The 18,363-nt window shown below is 55.7% G+C and overlaps 1 protein-coding gene across 1 annotated transcript in view; it reads left to right on the top strand.

The window, feature by feature from the left end:
• Positions 1–18,363, top strand: part of OTUD7A (OTU deubiquitinase 7A) — a 243,808-nt gene that overhangs the window by 221,326 nt on the left and 4,119 nt on the right. Inside the window, exons 8-14 of the mRNA XM_019625148.1 lie at positions 1,139–1,266; positions 1,953–2,065; positions 6,180–6,307; positions 7,090–7,239; positions 15,047–15,161; positions 15,272–15,356; positions 17,667–18,359. Coding sequence (XP_019480693.1) covers positions 1,139–1,266; positions 1,953–2,065; positions 6,180–6,307; positions 7,090–7,239; positions 15,047–15,161; positions 15,272–15,356; positions 17,667–18,359 — 1,412 coding nt within the window. The remainder of the gene's footprint in view (positions 1–1,138; positions 1,267–1,952; positions 2,066–6,179; positions 6,308–7,089; positions 7,240–15,046; positions 15,162–15,271; positions 15,357–17,666; positions 18,360–18,363) is intronic.

Genomic DNA, 18,363 nt, shown 5'->3' on the forward strand with positions numbered 1-18,363 from the left:
GCTCTCCAGGGGCTCCACTCATATGAAAGCTCACCTTTCACTCTCTACCTCCTCCCCTCAGTCCCAGCTCCAACCACCTTTTCCTCTTGCTGTTTCTCAAATACGCCACATGGTCCCCCTCAGCGGTCCCTGGCCTTCCTCTCCACCTGGGATGGCGACCCACCTCCCTCCTTCACCCACTCGAGTCTGCTCAGTGTCTCCATTCACGCCATGACCAGTACCATCCACACACTATCCTCTTCCCTGACTTCAGCGCTCCTCCCACTTAGCGCTCGCCTGACAGCTGCCCCACCTCCCTGAAGGGTGTGCTCTGTGAGGTTTTAGGGGCATAGTCTGTCCTGCTTACTGCTGTGGGGAGTCCCAGCACCTAGAATGGTGCCTCACTCCTAATTATAAAATAAATGTGGAATTAATTAGGTAGAATTGATGGGATTCAATTGAATGAATGAATGAATGAATGAATGAATGAATGAATGAATGAATGCGTTCCTCTGCTCTTTCCCATAGTCAGGGCCACACTTCCGGTGGTTGGGAGTCTGACCACATCTGAGCTGCCCTGAGCCGACTAGTTTGTCCTCATCACCCCTCACACCCAGCACAGGCCGGTGACAGGTGGGGGACGTCCTCCCCCTTGGAGGCAGGCTCTGTCCTGGGCCCAGATATGTGCAGTGGTGTCCACTCTGCTTCTCAGAAGGTTGTGATGCCTCAGGGTTACAAGCCAGCCCTAGATGAAGCCAGAGGCCCTGTGTGAGGACATGTCACCAACTTGTCCCCATAGGCTACCTCTCACTCAAACGTAAGACCTGGGTGGTGAACAGCAGGCCCCACAAAGCAAACCTAAGAGGTGAGAGTGACTTGCCAAAGGTCCCACAGAGGCAGCATGTGACATCACTCACTGTCGTTTTGCTGAGAAGGGAGCGTGCGCCTTCATTCACTTACATGCGTAGACAGGAGACCTTGGAGGAGGGAACCGAGGGGACGGCTAGCTGACGTGAGCACGGACAGTGGCTAACGAGCTCCCACTGTGCATGCAGACACGGGAGGCCCGCCTAGTAAACTGTGGTGGCTTTGTCACCTCGTGGCCCGCCCCCACCTCATGCCCTGTGTCCTCTCCTCCCTATGGGTCTCCCGGCTGCAGGAATGTGGGGTTTTCATGACCGAGACCTGGTGCTGCGGAAAGCGCTCTACACCATGATGAGGACAGGGGCTGAGAGAGAAGCCCTGAAGCGGCGGTGGCGGTGGCAGCAGACACAGCAGAACAAGGAGGTTGGTGCCTGCTGGTGTCTCCAGAACCTGGGACCCGCACCAGGCACGGCCGTGGGCCATGCTGGAGTCCAGAGCTGGGCCCCTGGGACAGTGATAGATGGCCACGGCCACTGCCTGCCCTGGCGTAATTATGAAAACCAGCCGCCTTCACTCTCAGAAGTGTCCGGCTTAGATGATGATTCTATGGTCACCTGTGTCAGGTCATTGCTGGTGACAGCTGGAAAACCAGGTGCAGCCACAGTGTGACCTGACCTTGCCCCCGGGCCAGCCCCTGTGTGCTCAGTCCAAAGACACTTGCAGTCGTCCTGCCCACGTGAACATTAGGACTTTGCTTCCTGGAAGAACCTGCCTGCCTTCTGACGGAAGTGGCCCGTTATCCCTTTAAACTTCTCAGTGGTCAGCCCCAGGCCTGGAGGAGGTTAATGTTCGTTATTCTCGCCCCCCGGCAATGACCCGTGTTACTGGGTGGACCCCCAACAGCACTGAAGTTAGAGTTCAGGGGTTCCGAAAAAATATTGTCCACAGCAAATGGGCACATCAGTGACCACGAACAGGTGCGCTCGGCCTGGGTCCCGGTTGGGCTTGGACCACACGGGGAGGTCCAGCGTGGCTGCCCAGGCTGACCTGGGGGGGGAGGGGGAGGAGGCCCGCCTGCCACCTCCTGAAGCCACTTCCCTTTGTGCCAGTCAGGGCTGCTGTACACCGAGGAAGAGTGGGAGCGAGAATGGACGGAGCTGCTGAAGTTGGCGTCCAGCGAGCCGCGAACGCACTTCAGCAAGAACAGCGGCTCGGGCGGGGGGTGAGTGCTGCCCCACCACCCTCCCTGCTCTCCCCGTGATCACCTTGAGCTCCCAGCCACCCAGGGACAGCCCAGGAAGTGGAGCCAACCTGAGATGGGGAGTCACAAGACCTGTTGCCTCCAGGCATTAGATTCTACACAAGGACGCAGGGAAAAGTTATGGGTAACAGCCGGACCCTCCTAGATACTCGGGGGCATGTACCCAGCCCCACAGGTATCTCGCAGACAGAGGCACAGAGCTCACACTTGCTGTCCCCGCATTCCTTGGAGCTCATCACACCACACAGCTGGGGGAGGGGCGGGTGCTCGTGGCAGAGCCAGCCTTTAGCGGTTTCACCTAGCTGTGGTCCTTCCCACATACTGCCCTTGGACTCAGCGGCTCTGAAACCTCGGGCTGCCAGGTTTGAGGTGTTTCCCAACTGAATATCTAATCGCTAGCTTCAAGAAGTCACACCAAAAGCCAAACATCATTACTCAAGCCTGGCATCTCCCAGATGTGGATGCGGTGGGGCCCCTTCTGTTCGAACACCAGAGTGTCCCATCATGGCGCGAAGGCGGGACTGCACAGCCAGGGCTGAGAGGGCCACCGTCACCTCGTCCTTTCTTCTCTTCAGCATTAATCTCTGACTCATTAGAGCTCACTTCTTTCCAACGCTGACCTCTCTGTCCTTTAGGGAAGGAACAGCACCCCACAGTTATGGTCAGGATATTTTTCTCTCGAATATCCCTGTTCTCTCCTCTCTGGATCGCTTTTTATCTTGTTCAGCCATCCACTTGCTGTGAGGGACTACTGAGTGACAGGAATAAGCAATCAACTTCTGGGAGCACTTGACCCTCTCAGCAGAGGCTGGACAGCATGGTCACCTGGGAGGTTTCAAAATGCAGGAGCATTGAGTTGATATTTGGCAGATGTATATACAGAAGGTGCCAAAAAATGTATACACATTTTAAGGACAGAAGAAAACTATTAAACTTGTAATATTCAATATATACCAATAATAAAAAATGAATATAAGTCACATTTGACTTCTGCAATTACAAGAGGTGCTCAAAGTGATTCCATCAGCGTCCAGACACTTCTGATGACGGCGAACCACTGCTTGAGCAACGCTGACCAAAGTGTCCACTTGTGTACATTTTTTTGGCTACACCAGTATATTAAAACACTCCTCCACTGCCCTGCCCTTCCTGTAAAATTCATCCCTAAAGCCATAAGGCGTGGCAAAGCAAGGTGGGCATCTACAGTGGGAAGATGGGGGGTTTGCAGACACAGAGGGCTGTAGCCAGGGCATCAGAGCCAGGTAGGGTGAGGGGACAACTCAGGGGAGGGGTGGCTGTAGAGGCAGGCGATTGCTTACATCCCAGGAGACTGAGCAAGTAAGGAAATCATTTTAAATGAATACAAGCCAGGTTTCTCACTGTCAGAGAAGGGAGTTCCAAGTAGAATGAACTTTGGGGTATTAGATTGGAATTTGAGGTATCCATGGACTCAGAGTTTCCAATAGATAGATTGATAGATAAATGAGAGAGAACGAGAGGTGATAGGTGATAGATAGATGAATGGTAGATAGAGGAATGGTAGACAGATAGATAGACAGACAGATGAAGATACCTATGTACATGTGTGAGTGCACACATGCATCCCCTAGCTGTCTTTACTGAGTGAGTCTAGGAGCAACAATGTCCTGATAGCGATAATCATATTTTGTCTTCTAAACACCATTATCCACTATTAAAAAACAAACAAACAAAAAAAAAACTGAGCTCCTTGAAGAAATGGCCGAATCCTGGGCTGAGGCCGAAAGGTACCAGATGAACCTGGACCATCTTCTTGTGCTGAAAAGCAAAAAAAAAAAAGAAAGAAAGAAAAGAAAGAGAAGTGCCCTAAAAAATGATGGGGGCTGTCACAGAACACAGATCCAGCTTGAACGAGCCCCACTGGCCAAATTGGGGCATGTCTGAGCATCAAAATAATCACACTCATGGAATAACCCACTGGCTAAAGTCGGAACCAGGACTCCATAGGGATATCAATAAATGTGTCAGGTTTGGTGAGGAGCGAAACGTGTGTAGGTGCAGGGTTCCTCCCCACAAAATGCTTATTCGTCATGGAGGGGAATAAGTAACTCTGTGGATTGAAGCCTAGGGATGGCCTTGGCAGAGCAACGCAAGTCAACATCACCTGCAGGCCCAGGCCTCCCAACAGGGAGAAGGACACAGCGTAACCCGAGCAAAAGGGTCAAGGTCATGAAAGTCAAGGAAACCCTGAAGAACGTTCCCGGCCGAAGGAGTCTCAAGAGACACCTCAGTGAAAGGCAGCATGCTGCCTGAGCCATGCAACCTAGAAATAAAGGCCTTTCAAGGTCAGGGGCAACAAGCCTTTATTTGAGATCAGCAAGGGCAGCTATTGGAACACACTGATTCAGGCCGAAGCCCAAATGGTGTTCTGATTAGGTGACCAAGGCGATGGGTATTTATGAGAAAGGGGAGGGAGACAATTACATCATGGAAGGAAGGTATTTCTATTAGTGCAGATAAGCTAACAGTGCGATGCTAACTGTAAACAACGTTTTTCGTTTTCAGCCTGGTAGCTATCTGTCCGGTAGTCATAACATATGCTTTCTTGTTATATTTGCAAACAGTTGTTTGAGACACAGTCTTGCTTTAGGCCCAGTGCAGAGGTTATTTTGCTCTGTTTTAGCATTCCAAAGGTTTGAGACATCAGATGTTTGAGGTAGTTCCTCTGGGATGGCATCTCTGACTCCATTTTAAAGTGGTTTCATTTATATTATTTTTTACAGCTGGAACCTATGTTTAAAAGGTGCTACTGGGAAAATTGGCAGACAATGGCTGGGGACTGTCATGGCAGTTAGATATATTAGTGTGTTAGTGTTGGACGTATTCCTGATTTTGATGGCTGTGTTGGGGGAATATAGGAGAATGTCCCATTCACAGGACATACACACTAAACTCTACCAGGGCGTGGGATTTCAAGTTGGCTATTTACTTTGAAATGGTTCAGAAAAAAAAAAAAGTTATTTATACTATATGTGCAACTTTTTGTGAGCTTTTGGTGGCTGCCAATTTTTTTAAGTATTAAAATAAGGTATATTGAGTCACCAAAAAAAATTAATAAACAAAGTAACAAGACAAAAATAAATAGGTACAATCACAACAGAAAAACTCCCGAGGTGATTGGGATTCAAGGCCTTGGTTAAACTCAAGCCCTTAGCAGTGGGCTGTGTGTGCGGAGCTGTGTCCCCACATCATCCCACCCCACATGGCTGCCCTGTCCCATCTGAGTGCCCAGGAACAAGCCCACATGCCACGCAGCTGGCACTGCAGAGGCCCTATCACGATGTCACACTGGCTCTTGCCTCTCGATGTTTCCATCCCTTTGGGGTGGCCGGTTCTAGGGGGCCATCAGGCTACCACCCTCTGCCCAAATGTCTCAGTCCAGAATGAAAGCGGTCCTTGCAGCCCGCTCTCTGCCTGAGGCCGGGACAGGAGCCGGGGGCGGGCTGGGGAGGGTCCCAGGAGCCCGGGCTGGGCATTCAATCTGAGGACTGATATCCAGGCAGGCTCCTCACCGCCGTCCCCCGCCCCATCATGGTATCTCCTAGCAAACCCCTTGGATCTTGGTAGCAATGGGCCCCACCAGCCCATCACACGTGCCCAGGCACACCTGCACCCTGATGGGCATGGCTTCAGCCCGAGTGCTAGAACCGGAGTGAAGCCTTCCTCCCTCCCACTCCTGCTCTGTCCTTGTCAATCACCCCCAGAGAACTGCCCCCGCACCACTATACCTCCCCCCCGCCATGTTGTCACACACTCTGTTTGGGTTGCCTCAGCCACCAGGAAGACCTAACCGTAAAGGTAGCTTGCAGCCATCACAGGCAGGTTCTCTCCCACGAGTATCCTGAGACCACCCAACCCTGGGTAGGGATGGGGGCTGGGACTTGTGTGCTTGCCATCATCAGAGGGCATGGGAGTAAGGTGGCCTCAGATGACCGTGATGTCCAGGGTCCATGGAGGTAAACGCGGAGGGGAGGCACCCTGTCTTCAGCATCCCCATCCTCATCAGGCCAGTGACAGGCTCCCCGTTGTCTCCCAGCGTGGACAACGCCGAGGACCCCGTGTACGAGAGCCTGGAAGAGTTCCACGTTTTCGTCTTGGCCCATATATTAAGGAGGCCGATCGTTGTCGTAGCAGATACGATGCTGAGGGACTCAGGTGGAGAAGGTAAGTTCACCCATAATAAAACAGATGCGTTTCATTCGTGACCCAGAAAGCTAACACCCCAGCTAAGGGACGGGCAGCCACGTAAGAGCAGAGCCCCCAGAGGCCACAGAGCTCCCCTCTGCATGGACAGAGGTCATGTTATTTCTCCTCGTTTCTCCTTACCTCACATGAGTCTTTCTCCTCCCCGGTGGCAGGAGGATTGCTCTCAGCCATTTCGTTACCCTGTGTGTCGCTGGCAGGCGGCCTTGGGAAATCTGGCCGAGGGAGGGCAGGGACTAAACCCCGGGGCCTCCCAGCCCCCATGCAGGGGCCCAGAGCAGTGGACAGCCTACACCCCTGCAGCAGTGCCCGTCTCGGCCCAGGGCCACTCAGCCAGTACCGTCCCCTCCCACCCCTCTGCGACTACACCCATGTTGAAGAGAAGAAAAGAAGGCAGAAAGCATGGCGTCACTGGGCGAGCTTGGGGTGGAAGCAGGACTGCGAGAAGGAGGAAAGGACAAGAAGGACTGCCTGTCACCTGTCACCTACTGTCTCAGAGCCCAGCACTTGCTCCCACAGCCCCTTTGCACATGCCTCTCCCTCAGCCCTCACCACAGCCTCCCAGGGGGGACACCAGCCTCCCCGCTTTACAGAGGAAGAAACAAGTCCAGGCAGGTTACGCAGCATGCGCAGCCCCTCAGCTCGGCCTTGGGAGAACTGGGGCCCACCTGACCCTGGGGACTGAGGGTGCCGTCTGCGTCCCCACTGGCTCCACACGCCCTCACCCTCATTTGTGTTCGCAGCATTCGCCCCAATCCCGTTCGGAGGGATTTACCTGCCCTTGGAGGTGCCTCCCAACAGGTGCCACTGCTCGCCTCTGGTTCTCGCCTACGATCAAGCGCATTTCTCTGCCCTGGTGTCCATGGAGCAGAGAGATCAGCAAAGAGAACAAGGTAAGCCCTCCGCCTGAGAGAGTGCTGGGGGCAGGGTGGGCACAGGCGGGGCAGGAGGCCACGTGGCACCTCCTTGCAAGCATGCCCAGCATGATGGGTTTTGCATAAAACTACCACATATGTGCATCAATGTCGTCATTGAAAATAACGTCAAAGACAGCTTTTAATTTAAAGTACAAAGCAAATTAATAATTCCACCAGCCTTAGATATCCTTTAGTGTTGTTCCCTGCCACGTGCATGCATATTTTATGTGGATGCAATTAATCTTAGATGCAAATTCTAAAAAGCAAAGCATTTCTAGTGCAGGGGTCAGCAAACTATGGCCCACCACCTTATTGGAACACAGCCACACCCATTCACTAACAATGGTCCATGGCTACTGCTTTTGCAAAGTAGCAGCAGAGTGGAGAAGTAGCCCCAGAGACTGGCAGGCCTGCAAAGACTAAAATATTTACTAACTAGAACTTTATGGAAAAGTTTGCCAACATCTGCTCTAGAGTAAGCATTTGAATCAAAAGATTGATATTTTCATTCAAATCCTTACAAGTCAGTTTCCTGCCAGTAGCCCTTTGAATGCTGCAGACAGGCTCCCCAGGCTGGTCCCACAGGCTGCGCACTGCACAAGTGCAACCACCAGGCAGAGACTCAAGGGGGCCTGTCTTCAGTCAGCATCTTTCGTGTCTGCTGCAGAAATAGCACGATCTGTCTGGAACAGTCGCTGTGTGCTCGTTTTAACCGCTGATAGGTGTGTGACTAGCTGAGAAAGGAGGGAAACTCCTTTCTTGGCCACTCCTGTTTCTGGTTGAGATAGAGTCCCCCAGGAGACTAAAGGTCAGACAGGACTGATTGGTTTTGGGGCCCTTGCCATTGGGGGTGTTCCAGGAAACCATGGTGACTTGTCACTTGGGGATGTGGCCCCAGAGGAAGAGAAGAGCAGGGCTGCAGCCAGCTGTAATGGGTCTGTCACATCATTTTTCTGTATTATTTACAGACATCTCACTTTGGCCAAAGGAGAAAAGTATTCAGTCATTCAGGCCTGGGAGGCATTTTGCCTTTTTTGTTGTCGCTCAGCTTTCTGGCTGTGGGTTTCAGCTCCTGTCGATTCTTACCGTGGCTCCTGGGAGGATAGAGGGGCTTCCTTGGGACCTGGATCCAGGCCAGGAGCTGGGCCTCTCTGTCCGGTCTCCCAACTCTGTGGTCAAGGAAAGACACCAGTCCCAGGCCTGGCTTCTCTGGTGGGGAGCAGGGGGCAGACGCCCGGCCCCCGCCTCACAGAGGGCGCTAAGCTCTCCTTCAGGCTCCTTGATGTTTCTAAGGTGAATACAAAGCTGCCCTTTGATAAAGGACAGATGTGGAGGGGCTCTCGCTCAGCCCCTCTCGGGAGCGGAGCGGAGGTGTGGGTGGTTTTACCTCTGAACCCTTCTTTCCCCAAAGTGGGTTCTGGTCCCAGTGTGCCATTCTGAGTGGCTGTGGTGTGGGCCCCTGCTGCTTCTGCCTGCTGGGTTACCCCCTCGGAGTGGTGTGAGTCCCTGCGTCCACGCCATTGTGTGATCGGGGCTGCACTTTGACCCATCCGGTCCTCACAACCCACTTCAGGACAGGGGCTACGGTGCCACCTTCTGCACAAACAGAAGCAAAGCACATGTAAGTGGCTCCCACGAGCTGGGGGACTTCGGTGAAGATGTCACGTCCTCACACATTTGAATAGGACACAAATGCTCTGCAGACATTACGGCTTGAAGTATTGCTGCCAGCACGTCCCCTGTGCCACCTCACCAAGCTGGTGGGTGCAGGTTGGCACAAGTCCTGCCCCCTGGCCTGAAGTCCAATGGGCCTGTCATGTTCATTGCAGGGGGCGGTGGTCAGTTCAGTGAATGTGTGTTAGGGTCTCTGCCTTGGGGCCCTCGCCACCTTGTGGGGGAGACAGGCAACCCTACCAAGACACACCTGGTACAAGGCAGAGTGTGCCCCAAGCAGGCACGAGCTCCATTCAGAAGGGGAGCAATGGTTCCAGTTCAGAAGAACAGACAGACAAACAGACGTGAGAGAAGCAGGTTAGAACTAGACTTGGAGGCTGCAGTCATGTCCCGAGGCTGGTGCCAAGGGCCAGAATGGGCCCGGTCAAAGTGCAGGGCTGCCAGGGAGCGTTGCTGGCGTGGCTGAGCAAGCGCGTGTGGTAGGAGTGTGACAGTGGGCACGGGGAGGCCCAGGCACGGACACTTCCTGACTGCCTGGGCCAAGGGGCGCCGTGTGACCTCCCGGCCTGTCCCCTTGGCTGTCGGCCCTTTCTCCTTCCCCTCCTATCCGCTCCCCTCCCTTCTGTTCCCATCCTTCCTTTCTGCCACTCACCACATTTGGCCACTTTTCATTTGACATGTTCAAGGGTCTCACCTCTTCATTATGAAATGACCATCATGGGACAGTCCCTCCACGCACTGAAGTCCTCAGTGTCCTCAGTGGGAACTGCTAGGAAACAGTATATTGCCTGTCCCTAAGCCAGGCCTGTCCCCTGTCCTTAACTATTGCTTCAAAGATAGACCTACAGCCCTTGACTAGCTCCCTTCCTGGCCACCATTAGACCCAGCGTCTCCCCGGAAGGACCTACTGTAGGCAGCACAGAGCACATGCTGTACAGGAGCCACGGGCAGAGGAAGCCGGCCAGGGCTCCCGGCGGCGTCTTCCTTCCAGCCCCACAGCAGCGCCTGCAGGGGCCTTTCTGCAAATACCAGATCGTATAATAGCAGCCAGCTGTTGTTGCCCGGAGGCGGGGGTCCAAGGGAGAAGCTGAGAGCATGTCAGAAGGCCACCCCGGGAACAGACTCATCCTCTCTTTTCAGCCTTTACGATGCCAAGAAAAAGGGAAGCGTCCACAGAAAGCCATGATATAAGCCCCCAAAGGAAGATGGCACCGAACAGCACTGGGCTGCCAGGGGCTCCAATGAGAAAGGGGCTGCCGCTGCTTTCTCTAACAGGGAGTCCTGAGGCAGGTGATCTTCTCGGAGGTCCAGGCTCCCAGCCGCTCCCTGCCGCCCCCTTCTCATCATATGGTTTCAGCCTCATGGTCACAGGAGCCTCCTGATGATAGGACGGGGGCTGCAGCTCCAGGCGTCACATCCAGATGGCATCGTCCTGAAAGTCTGTCTTTTCATTTGGGAAGAAAACCTTCCCCGAGTACTTGTGCAGGCATCTTACGACCACAGCTCAGCCCCACACTCGCTCACAGCCTGAGAAGTGAGTGCAGTGGGGGTTCAGGGAGCCAGCTCCAAACCAGGGTGGGCTGTGATGTTTCCAGGCAGCTCCATCCGGACTGTTTCTCTCTCTCACCTGCAATGACCAGGACCTCATCTGGGAAAAGGCAAGTGTGCAGAAATGAGTTCTTTATCAGCTGGGTGCTCATTAGGAAACGCACTACTGTCAGCTGTTGGGCTCTCAGTCCCCTAAAAAGCCGGGTGTGCGAGGCCGTCAGTGCCGTGTTCCTTAGAAGGAGCATGTTCCACGTGCAGATGCACAGGCTCGCCCCCAGTGCCACTCGCCACCTTCTGATCTCAGGGTTTGGGGGCTGCTGCAGGTCAAGGGTGCCCACACGCCCTGTGGGCCTGGCAGTGGCCGGCGCCCACACAGGACGGGGAGAGGGTGTGGGGGGTCCTGTGGAAGCGGACCCAGCACCTGGTGGCTGACTTGATGGCACGTCCTGGTGTCTCCCACATGTAAGTGCCACCTGGTAAAATTTCACAGGCATCGGTTTTCTGCCTAGAGCCCTGGGCCCGTGCCAGGACCCTCCAGACAGGGCATAGCTCTGGGCCCTCTGAGCTGAGACCTTGGCTTGTCTCCTTCCTTAAAGAAAGTCTCTGTATCTCTGTGCCTTCAGGCTGGCTCTGCCCCCAGGGAGCCGCCTGGGCCTTTGCTGAAACAGAGTCGAGGTCAGCACCCCTGGCAGCCTCCTTGCCTGCGATGACAGCTTCCGAGTGAGAGGAAAGGTATTGGGAAGGGGGAAGCCATCTTCCTCGATTCCTGGCCCCTCCCGGCCACACCTATCTCTCCACTCCTAGGGCTCCCTGGCACCAGCTGGAGCCCCTTCAGGTCAGGTAACCGAACCCAGCTCCACAGGGCTTAGACAGGGAGAGCGTGGTTCTCTCGCCCACCCAGCCATCTGAAAGCACGCAGCCCCCCCCCCAACCCACCCCTGGGGCAAGGTGGGCACTTCAGGAATGCTGGACATGACCAGGCCCCTCTGTCCCACCTTGCAGCCTCCTCACCCTCTGTGCAGGGCAGGCTCTGCCACCTTTCCGGGCGTGAAGCAGGTCCTGTTTGTCCCCAAACTCCCTTGTCTGAGAGTGTGGCTGGATCTGGGGCAGGAAGTGTTCACAGAGATGACAGAGCGTGTTGTTCTCAGAGAAAATGAGACATCGTCACCAGGGCACTGGGTTCCTTCATTGTCCCTCCCAGAGCCCCAGAGTGCAGCCCCCGAAGAGGGGGCCTGTGTGCAGAGGCCCCTCGCTGAGGGGTGAGAGAAGAGCTGGTGTGGGGGCACCAGACTTTTAGCTCCGACCCTGCAGCACAGGGCCTGGGGACAAGACGGGCTGTGGTCTTTCACATCATTGGCTCTTGACCCACAAACCTCCCAAAGGGCTACCAGGTGGCCTGGAGCTGCAGGCAGGGCTGCACGGCTGTGGAGCTCTGTTCTCGGCTTGTGCGTTTGTCCCCCGGACATGCACCTTTGGTCCGTGTGCCACCCTGAGGACCATCAATCTTTAGCCTGAAGCGCGCAGTTCCATGGGGTGCCAGCTGCGGTCACCTGCGTGGGAAGACCTGGCTGAGGGTCTTGCCCTAGTAATCCCAGGGCCTGGAGAGTGTGCCTCTGGCAGGCCCCCCATGAGCCCCACCCTGTCCTCTCCTGAGCTCCCCAGACATGCCTCCCCAAGATATCCATGCCACAGGAAGGGCGCCCCCAGGAGCACATGAGCCACCATCTCCCTACTCCTGAATGGTTCCTAGCCCCCATCTCTGGTTAATAACATATTAGTATCAAGTGTACAACTCTGAGATACATCATCTCTGTGCTCACCACCCAGTCTAGTCTCCTTCTGTCACCATGTACGTGACCCCCCTTTTCCCTCCTTACCCTATCCCTAACCCCCTTCCCCTCTGGTCACCACTATTCTGTTGTCTGTATCTATGAGTTTGTTCATTTATTCCCTGTTTTATGTCTCATATATGAGTGAAATCACATGGTTCTTGTCCTTTTCCATCTGACTCATTTCACTTAGCACACGATACTCTCAAGGTACATCCATGTCACCAATGGTAAGATTCCATCCTTTCTTACGGCCAAGTGGTAGTCCATTGTACATATGTACCAATTTAAGCTTTTGTTCCCTCGTGTAGATAGGAGATAAAGATCTGTGAAAGACACGTTCTCAGAATTCTTGCCAATCTTTTGTGAGCAGCCGGCCTGCAAGGGCATGTGAAATGCCTCTAACCTGCAGTCCCCAGGGGTTTTTGTGCTGTTACCAGTCTACAACAATTTTAGCCGAATTCTTCTTACTGGGTCCGGCTGACTCTGCCCCATTGAGCTCACTTCTGCCTCTCCTTGGAGGCACCTGTCCTTCCTTAGATTTGGGGCTAGCTGGTTGCCTGTGACTTGAGCTCTCTGATGGTTAAAGGAAAATGGTGAATGTGTAGTTTGACTTGTTGTTGTAATCCTCTCCCAGCATTTTACATACCAAACAGAAACCTGCAGTCTCTGTTCTTTTTTGGAAAAGAAGTACTCAAAAATATAGCCCGGCTAGTTTGAGATGGCACCTACACATTTCCAGGTTCAAAGAGAGGAGAAATCCTTTTCTAAGAAAAAGGTTGCAGGCTTATTTTGAAAGGCATTTTGCTGTTCTTGACATTTGCCACCAGAGGGCAAGCAGTCGCATCACTCCGCGCCCCACTGTGAAGGACAGGAATTCCCAGGAGCCCTGCGGTAGGGAGGTGAGGCCAAGAAGACCGTGCAGCTGATCTTCTCCAGGTGGGGAGGCGGAAACGCACTCCTGCCACCTGGCAGCCCCGCCGTCTTCAGCCAGCACCACAATGCGGGGCGGGAGGGAAGGCCTCATGCCTAACCCCTGTGCTTCTGCTCACGTCCCACGGGTGGAACCAGGCACCTGTTCCCCGCTAAGTGTGGCCGTGGCTGGGCAGATGCTTCCCGCTGACACCTCTCCCCTGGGAAGGGGGTGGACAGCCAGATGCAAATTGCCCAAAGTGCAGCCACAGAAACTGCCTCAGATTGTTCTAGAACAACACTTTCCAGATTTGCCTGCTTTTAAGAACCATGTTTATTTAAAAGAGTCCTTGGTTCCTTTTCCTGGACACTGGTTTGGCCATCTGAGTGGGGGCTGGAATCGGCGCCTTTACCAAGCTTTGTGGGGAGCTGAGCTGCCCTGGCAAGTGCTTAAGGAGGGGGCCTCTACCACCCGTACTCTCCTTGTTGGCATGGTGACTCGCGGAACCCTGGGGCAGGCTCCTGAGCATGGCCCAAGGGGAGGCCAGTCCTGAGCCAGCCCTGAAGCCCTCCCTGGGTGTGACTACCCTTCAACTCAGCTGTGGGAAGGGCTGCCTATGTGTCATGGCCACGTCAAGGCAGACCGGGCCGCCCCTGACCTCCCAGCCAGAGCACGGTTGCCCAGTCCCAGCCAGATTAAAAATGGAAAACCAGGAGCAAAACTGTGTTTCCCTTTCAAGGGAGACACAGGGGTGGGATTATGTGCGCTCACATTTTTCTCCTTAGCAACCCCAGAGGGCAGCATTGAGTCAAGTTTTCCACGTTCTTACAAGAAAATCAACCGGTAATGGTATTCGGTCTTAGATTTTGTTTGCCTTTTTGTTCTTGCCATGGCACCCTTGCCATGAATCATGCGGAAGAGACACCCAGATCATGGCCAGCACCTGGTGGGGGGGGGGGATAAGGAGTAGGAGGCCCAGGGCAGGAGTGGTGCCTGGGGACTCTGTGACCCCAAAGACGGGGCTCTTGGGGCCAAAGGAAAGCAGCCTGTGAGAAGCATCCTGTGCCTGGATCAGGGCCAGGCAACATCTGGACAGAGGCGCTCCGCGCCCCCCCCCCCACCAGTGTTCCACTAGGAGGGGTGGTGATGAATCAGTCCCTCCCCACAGTCTCCACCTCCATGTCACCTCCTCAAAAGGCTGCCCAGCACACACCCCCACACACAAAGGCTGGCCACCCTCCCACAACCTGCTGTTTACCCTGCAGGGAGCTTTCACTACCTGACATGATAAAGTGTTTGTTAACTGTGCATCCTGTCCCCAGCACAAAATGTGAGCTCCCTGTGGGCAATCCCCCACCATGGGTTCCCTGTACTGATAACAGACTTGAATGAAACCACAAATGAGATGAGCAGACAGCCCTCACTCGCCTGATTTGCACATTGGGAACCTCTCTGGGAGGCCCAGGCCACCTTGACCTTTGCGGTGACCTTGCACAACATGATGAGTCCACCTGGGCCCTTCCTCAGAAGTAACAGAAGGAGTAATGTGTCTGCTGACACACCCGAATTGCTCGCAGATTCCAGGTGATGTCTCCAAGTACACTTCAAAGTCCACAATAAAGACAAAATCTTTAAACTGTCAGCAGTGATTCTAAAACCTGTGATCTTAACGCTCCTGCTGGCACTGCTGTCCTGTAGACATCACCACTCGCTTTACGTAATCACGTAGACACCTCGTTGGTCTTGGAATCCCTGTTCCCCCCCCCCCAGGTGGCTGCCCGTGGGCCACCTGGCACCGCGTCTCTCTCTTCTGTTCCAGCCGTGATCCCCCTGACGGATTCGGAGCACAAGCTGCTGCCTCTGCACTTTGCAGTGGACCCCGGCAAGGATTGGGAGTGGGGGAAAGACGACAACGACAACGCCCGGCTAGCCCAGTAAGCCCCGCCCTGCGGCCCCGCCCCCAGCGCCCCCGCTCTTCCCCCGGCAGCTGGCGAGCCTGCGGGTGGGCCGGCGCGCGTTTCACTCGGTGTTCTTCTCTCGCCAGCCTGATCCTGTCGCTGGAAGCCAAGCTGAACCTCCTGCACAGCTACATGAATGTGACGTGGATCCGTATCCCTTCCGAGACCCGGGTGAGCCTGGCGTGCCCCGGGACCGACCCGGGTGGCCGGGCGGTAGCTGCTGGCGCCAGGCAGCCGTGTGCCTCTCCTAATTGTTGGGCCCCGGGGCGGAGCTCGCCTGCCTGCGCCCAGCAACCACCCCGCGTCCGGGGCCCCGCCCTCAGGTCCCAGCCGGGCACTTGGTCCCTGCCTGCCCCCCCCACACACCCCACAACCCCGCCACCACCACCCCCCCACACACACCCGGCTCTGCCTTGGAAGCAACCCGGGCTTCCGGGGTGCGTGTGTGCACGCGGGTGCGTGCGTGTCTTTATGTGGGCGGGCACCCTGCGAGGGGATTTTTCTCCTGTTTTCTTCCGGAGATAAATAAACACTCCCACTCAGAAAACAAACCGTGGGCAAGTCACAACACAAAACTATCAATATCTCTGCCGAGATCGGAACACGACGTGCTGGGCGCAGCGGAATTAACTTTGAACTGTGTGCAGGTGCCTGGGGCAGCCAAGCACCCCAGCGCGCTAGGACGCTCACCTGTCCCCTGCCGGAGGCGAGGAAAAGGCCTCTCCCACAGGCAGGGTCTGTGCTTCCAGGTGCTAAAATGGATTCACTTTTAAGTATCTGACAGATGTTTTTGTCAGCTTAGTAGTGAATCCCCAGGGTAAAGGATTTGTTAAAAAAAAAAAAAAAGTTTACGATCACTGGTCCTCCCCAGATATGGGTTTATTTAGTCATAAAGTGGGACTCCTGTTAAAGGCAGTCAGGGCGTGGGACATGCGGGCACTGATCAGAGCACTCTCAGCCTTCAGCCATTACCCTATTTCATCCCCACAGGGCTGCAGGAGGCAGGCACTGATACCCCATTTTTCTGATGGCACAAGTGACAGTCTGGCTCGCGAGTCCTGCTTCTTAACCTCCACGCTGCCTGCCTGTCAGATGCCTGCAGAGTGCCACTGTGTGGCTGTGGGTGTTCCTTCCTAGCAGCCATGAGGGCTGTCAAGGCAGCAGCTCTAGATCTTGGGCTGGGACACAGCTCTGTCCTGCAGTGAGTAGGGCCCCCTGCCAGGCTTTGGCTGTCCCCCATTAGAGGGGAGGTCCTTCCAGCCCTCAGGCACTTGAGCCAAGGCTCCTGGCTCACTGCACTCCCACCGCTGGGCCCCTCGCAACACCAAGCACACCTCCCTTCCCAGGCCAAACCCAAGCTTCTGCACTTCTGTGTCCCAGTTTAAGACCTCCAGCTCCTGCCAGACTCAGGGCCGGCAAGGGAGGAAGGAATTTCAGGACGGGAAGTTGATGAGGGCTGCTTCCACACCCCACTCCTTGCTTCTGGGTGACCTGGTTGCAGGAGGTTCACCCCTCTCTTGGACCTGTTCGGGGAGGGGGAGCAAAAATGAAGTGGGGAGCAACAGTCCTCCCAGGCTCCTGCCCTGGAGGCCAGGAAAGCCGGGTCACGCATGCGCACCAGTCCTGCCAGACCTCGGCTGCTGGGGTGAGTCTGCGCCCAGGGATGCTCTGTCAGAGCTCTCTGCTCACCCAGGAAGGGACCTCCAAAAGGCAGCAGTGGGCGCTGCCCATTCTCTGCACCCTCTCTTCTTAGGTTCTCCACCAACCCGAGTCACTGGTCCTGGCCACGTTCCCATACCGATTTGCCCTCCTTGGGTGGCTGACAGTGGGCCTGGTCCAAGGTCTTCAGAGAAGCCTCTCCCCACTCTCACCCCCAGCCCCGCCCCAGGAGCCCTTTCCTGGGAATGGTAGCATCTTTCCGGAGAAGCAAGCCCGCGTCCTGTTTCAGAGCCCTTCTCAGTGTCGCACTCCACACTGCCAAGCTCAGAAAGGACCCAAGTGACTGGTCATCGCTGAATGGCAGGGTGCTTGTTCCATGACCCAAAGAGTGAGGTTCTGAGGGCAAGGTGTCTGTCCCCTGCCTGGAATGAATAGATGAGACACCTTTGTAGGAGGGATGTCGACAGGTGCAAGTTAAGTGTCATCCTCACCTGAGGGCCTCTACGTGTACAAAGAAGCCGGCCTAGAACCTGGTCCCATGTCTGGGCAGGCAGCAGCCTCACCAGGGCTGGAAGGCCGGAGGCTAGGCAGGGTAGTCCTCTGATTTGTGCGGTGGCTCTGGGGCTCCAAGCCAGGTGGGTTTCTGCAGCTTGCCCGAACTCCCCGGCTCAGGGTTCCAGGCTACCAGCAACCTGAGTTCACCAGGAATTAGGGCAGTGGGATGCGAGGGCCCCAACCTAGCAGCACAGGGCGGGAGCGAGGTCTGTCTTGGCAGGTCCCACGTGGGGACAGCTCGTTTCTAACCTCGCTCGTGCCCCACAGGCCCCTCTGGCACAGCCGGAATCTCCCACGGCCTCCGTGGGAGAGGATGTGCAGTCCCTGGCCGACTCCCTGGACTCGGACCGCGACTCGGTGTGCAGCAACTCCAACAGCAATAACGGCAAAAACGGCAAGGACAAAGACAAGGAGAAGCAGCGCAAAGAGAAGGACAAGACCCGCGCGGACTCCGTGGCCAACAAGCTGGGCAGCTTCAGCAAGACGCTGGGCATCAAGCTGAAGAAGAACATGGGCGGCCTGGGCGGCCTGGTGCACGGCAAGATGGGCCGCGCCAACTCGGCCCACGGCAAGAACGGCGGCGACGCGCCCGAGCGCACCAAGGACAAGAAGGTCAAGTCGCGCAAGGGCAGCAAGGAGGAGTCGGGCGCGTCGGCGAGCACGTCGCCATCGGAGAAGACCACGCCGTCCCCCACGGACAAGGCGGCGGGCACGTCGCCGGCCGATAAGGGCGGCGGGCCGCGGGGCGACGCCTGGAAGTACAGCACGGACGTGAAGCTCAGCCTCAACATCCTGCGCGCCGCCATGCAGGGCGAGCGCAAGTTCATCTTCGCCGGCCTGCTGCTCACCAGCCACCGGCACCAGTTCCACGAGGAGATGGTCGGCTACTACCTGAGCAGCGCGCAGGAGCGCTTCAGCGCCGAGCAGGAGCAGCGGCGCCGCGACGCTGCCGCCGCCGCGGCCG

This window comes from Hipposideros armiger, unplaced genomic scaffold, assembly GCF_001890085.2.
Source record: "Hipposideros armiger isolate ML-2016 unplaced genomic scaffold, ASM189008v1 scaffold_617, whole genome shotgun sequence".
NCBI lineage: Eukaryota > Metazoa > Chordata > Mammalia > Chiroptera > Hipposideridae > Hipposideros > Hipposideros armiger.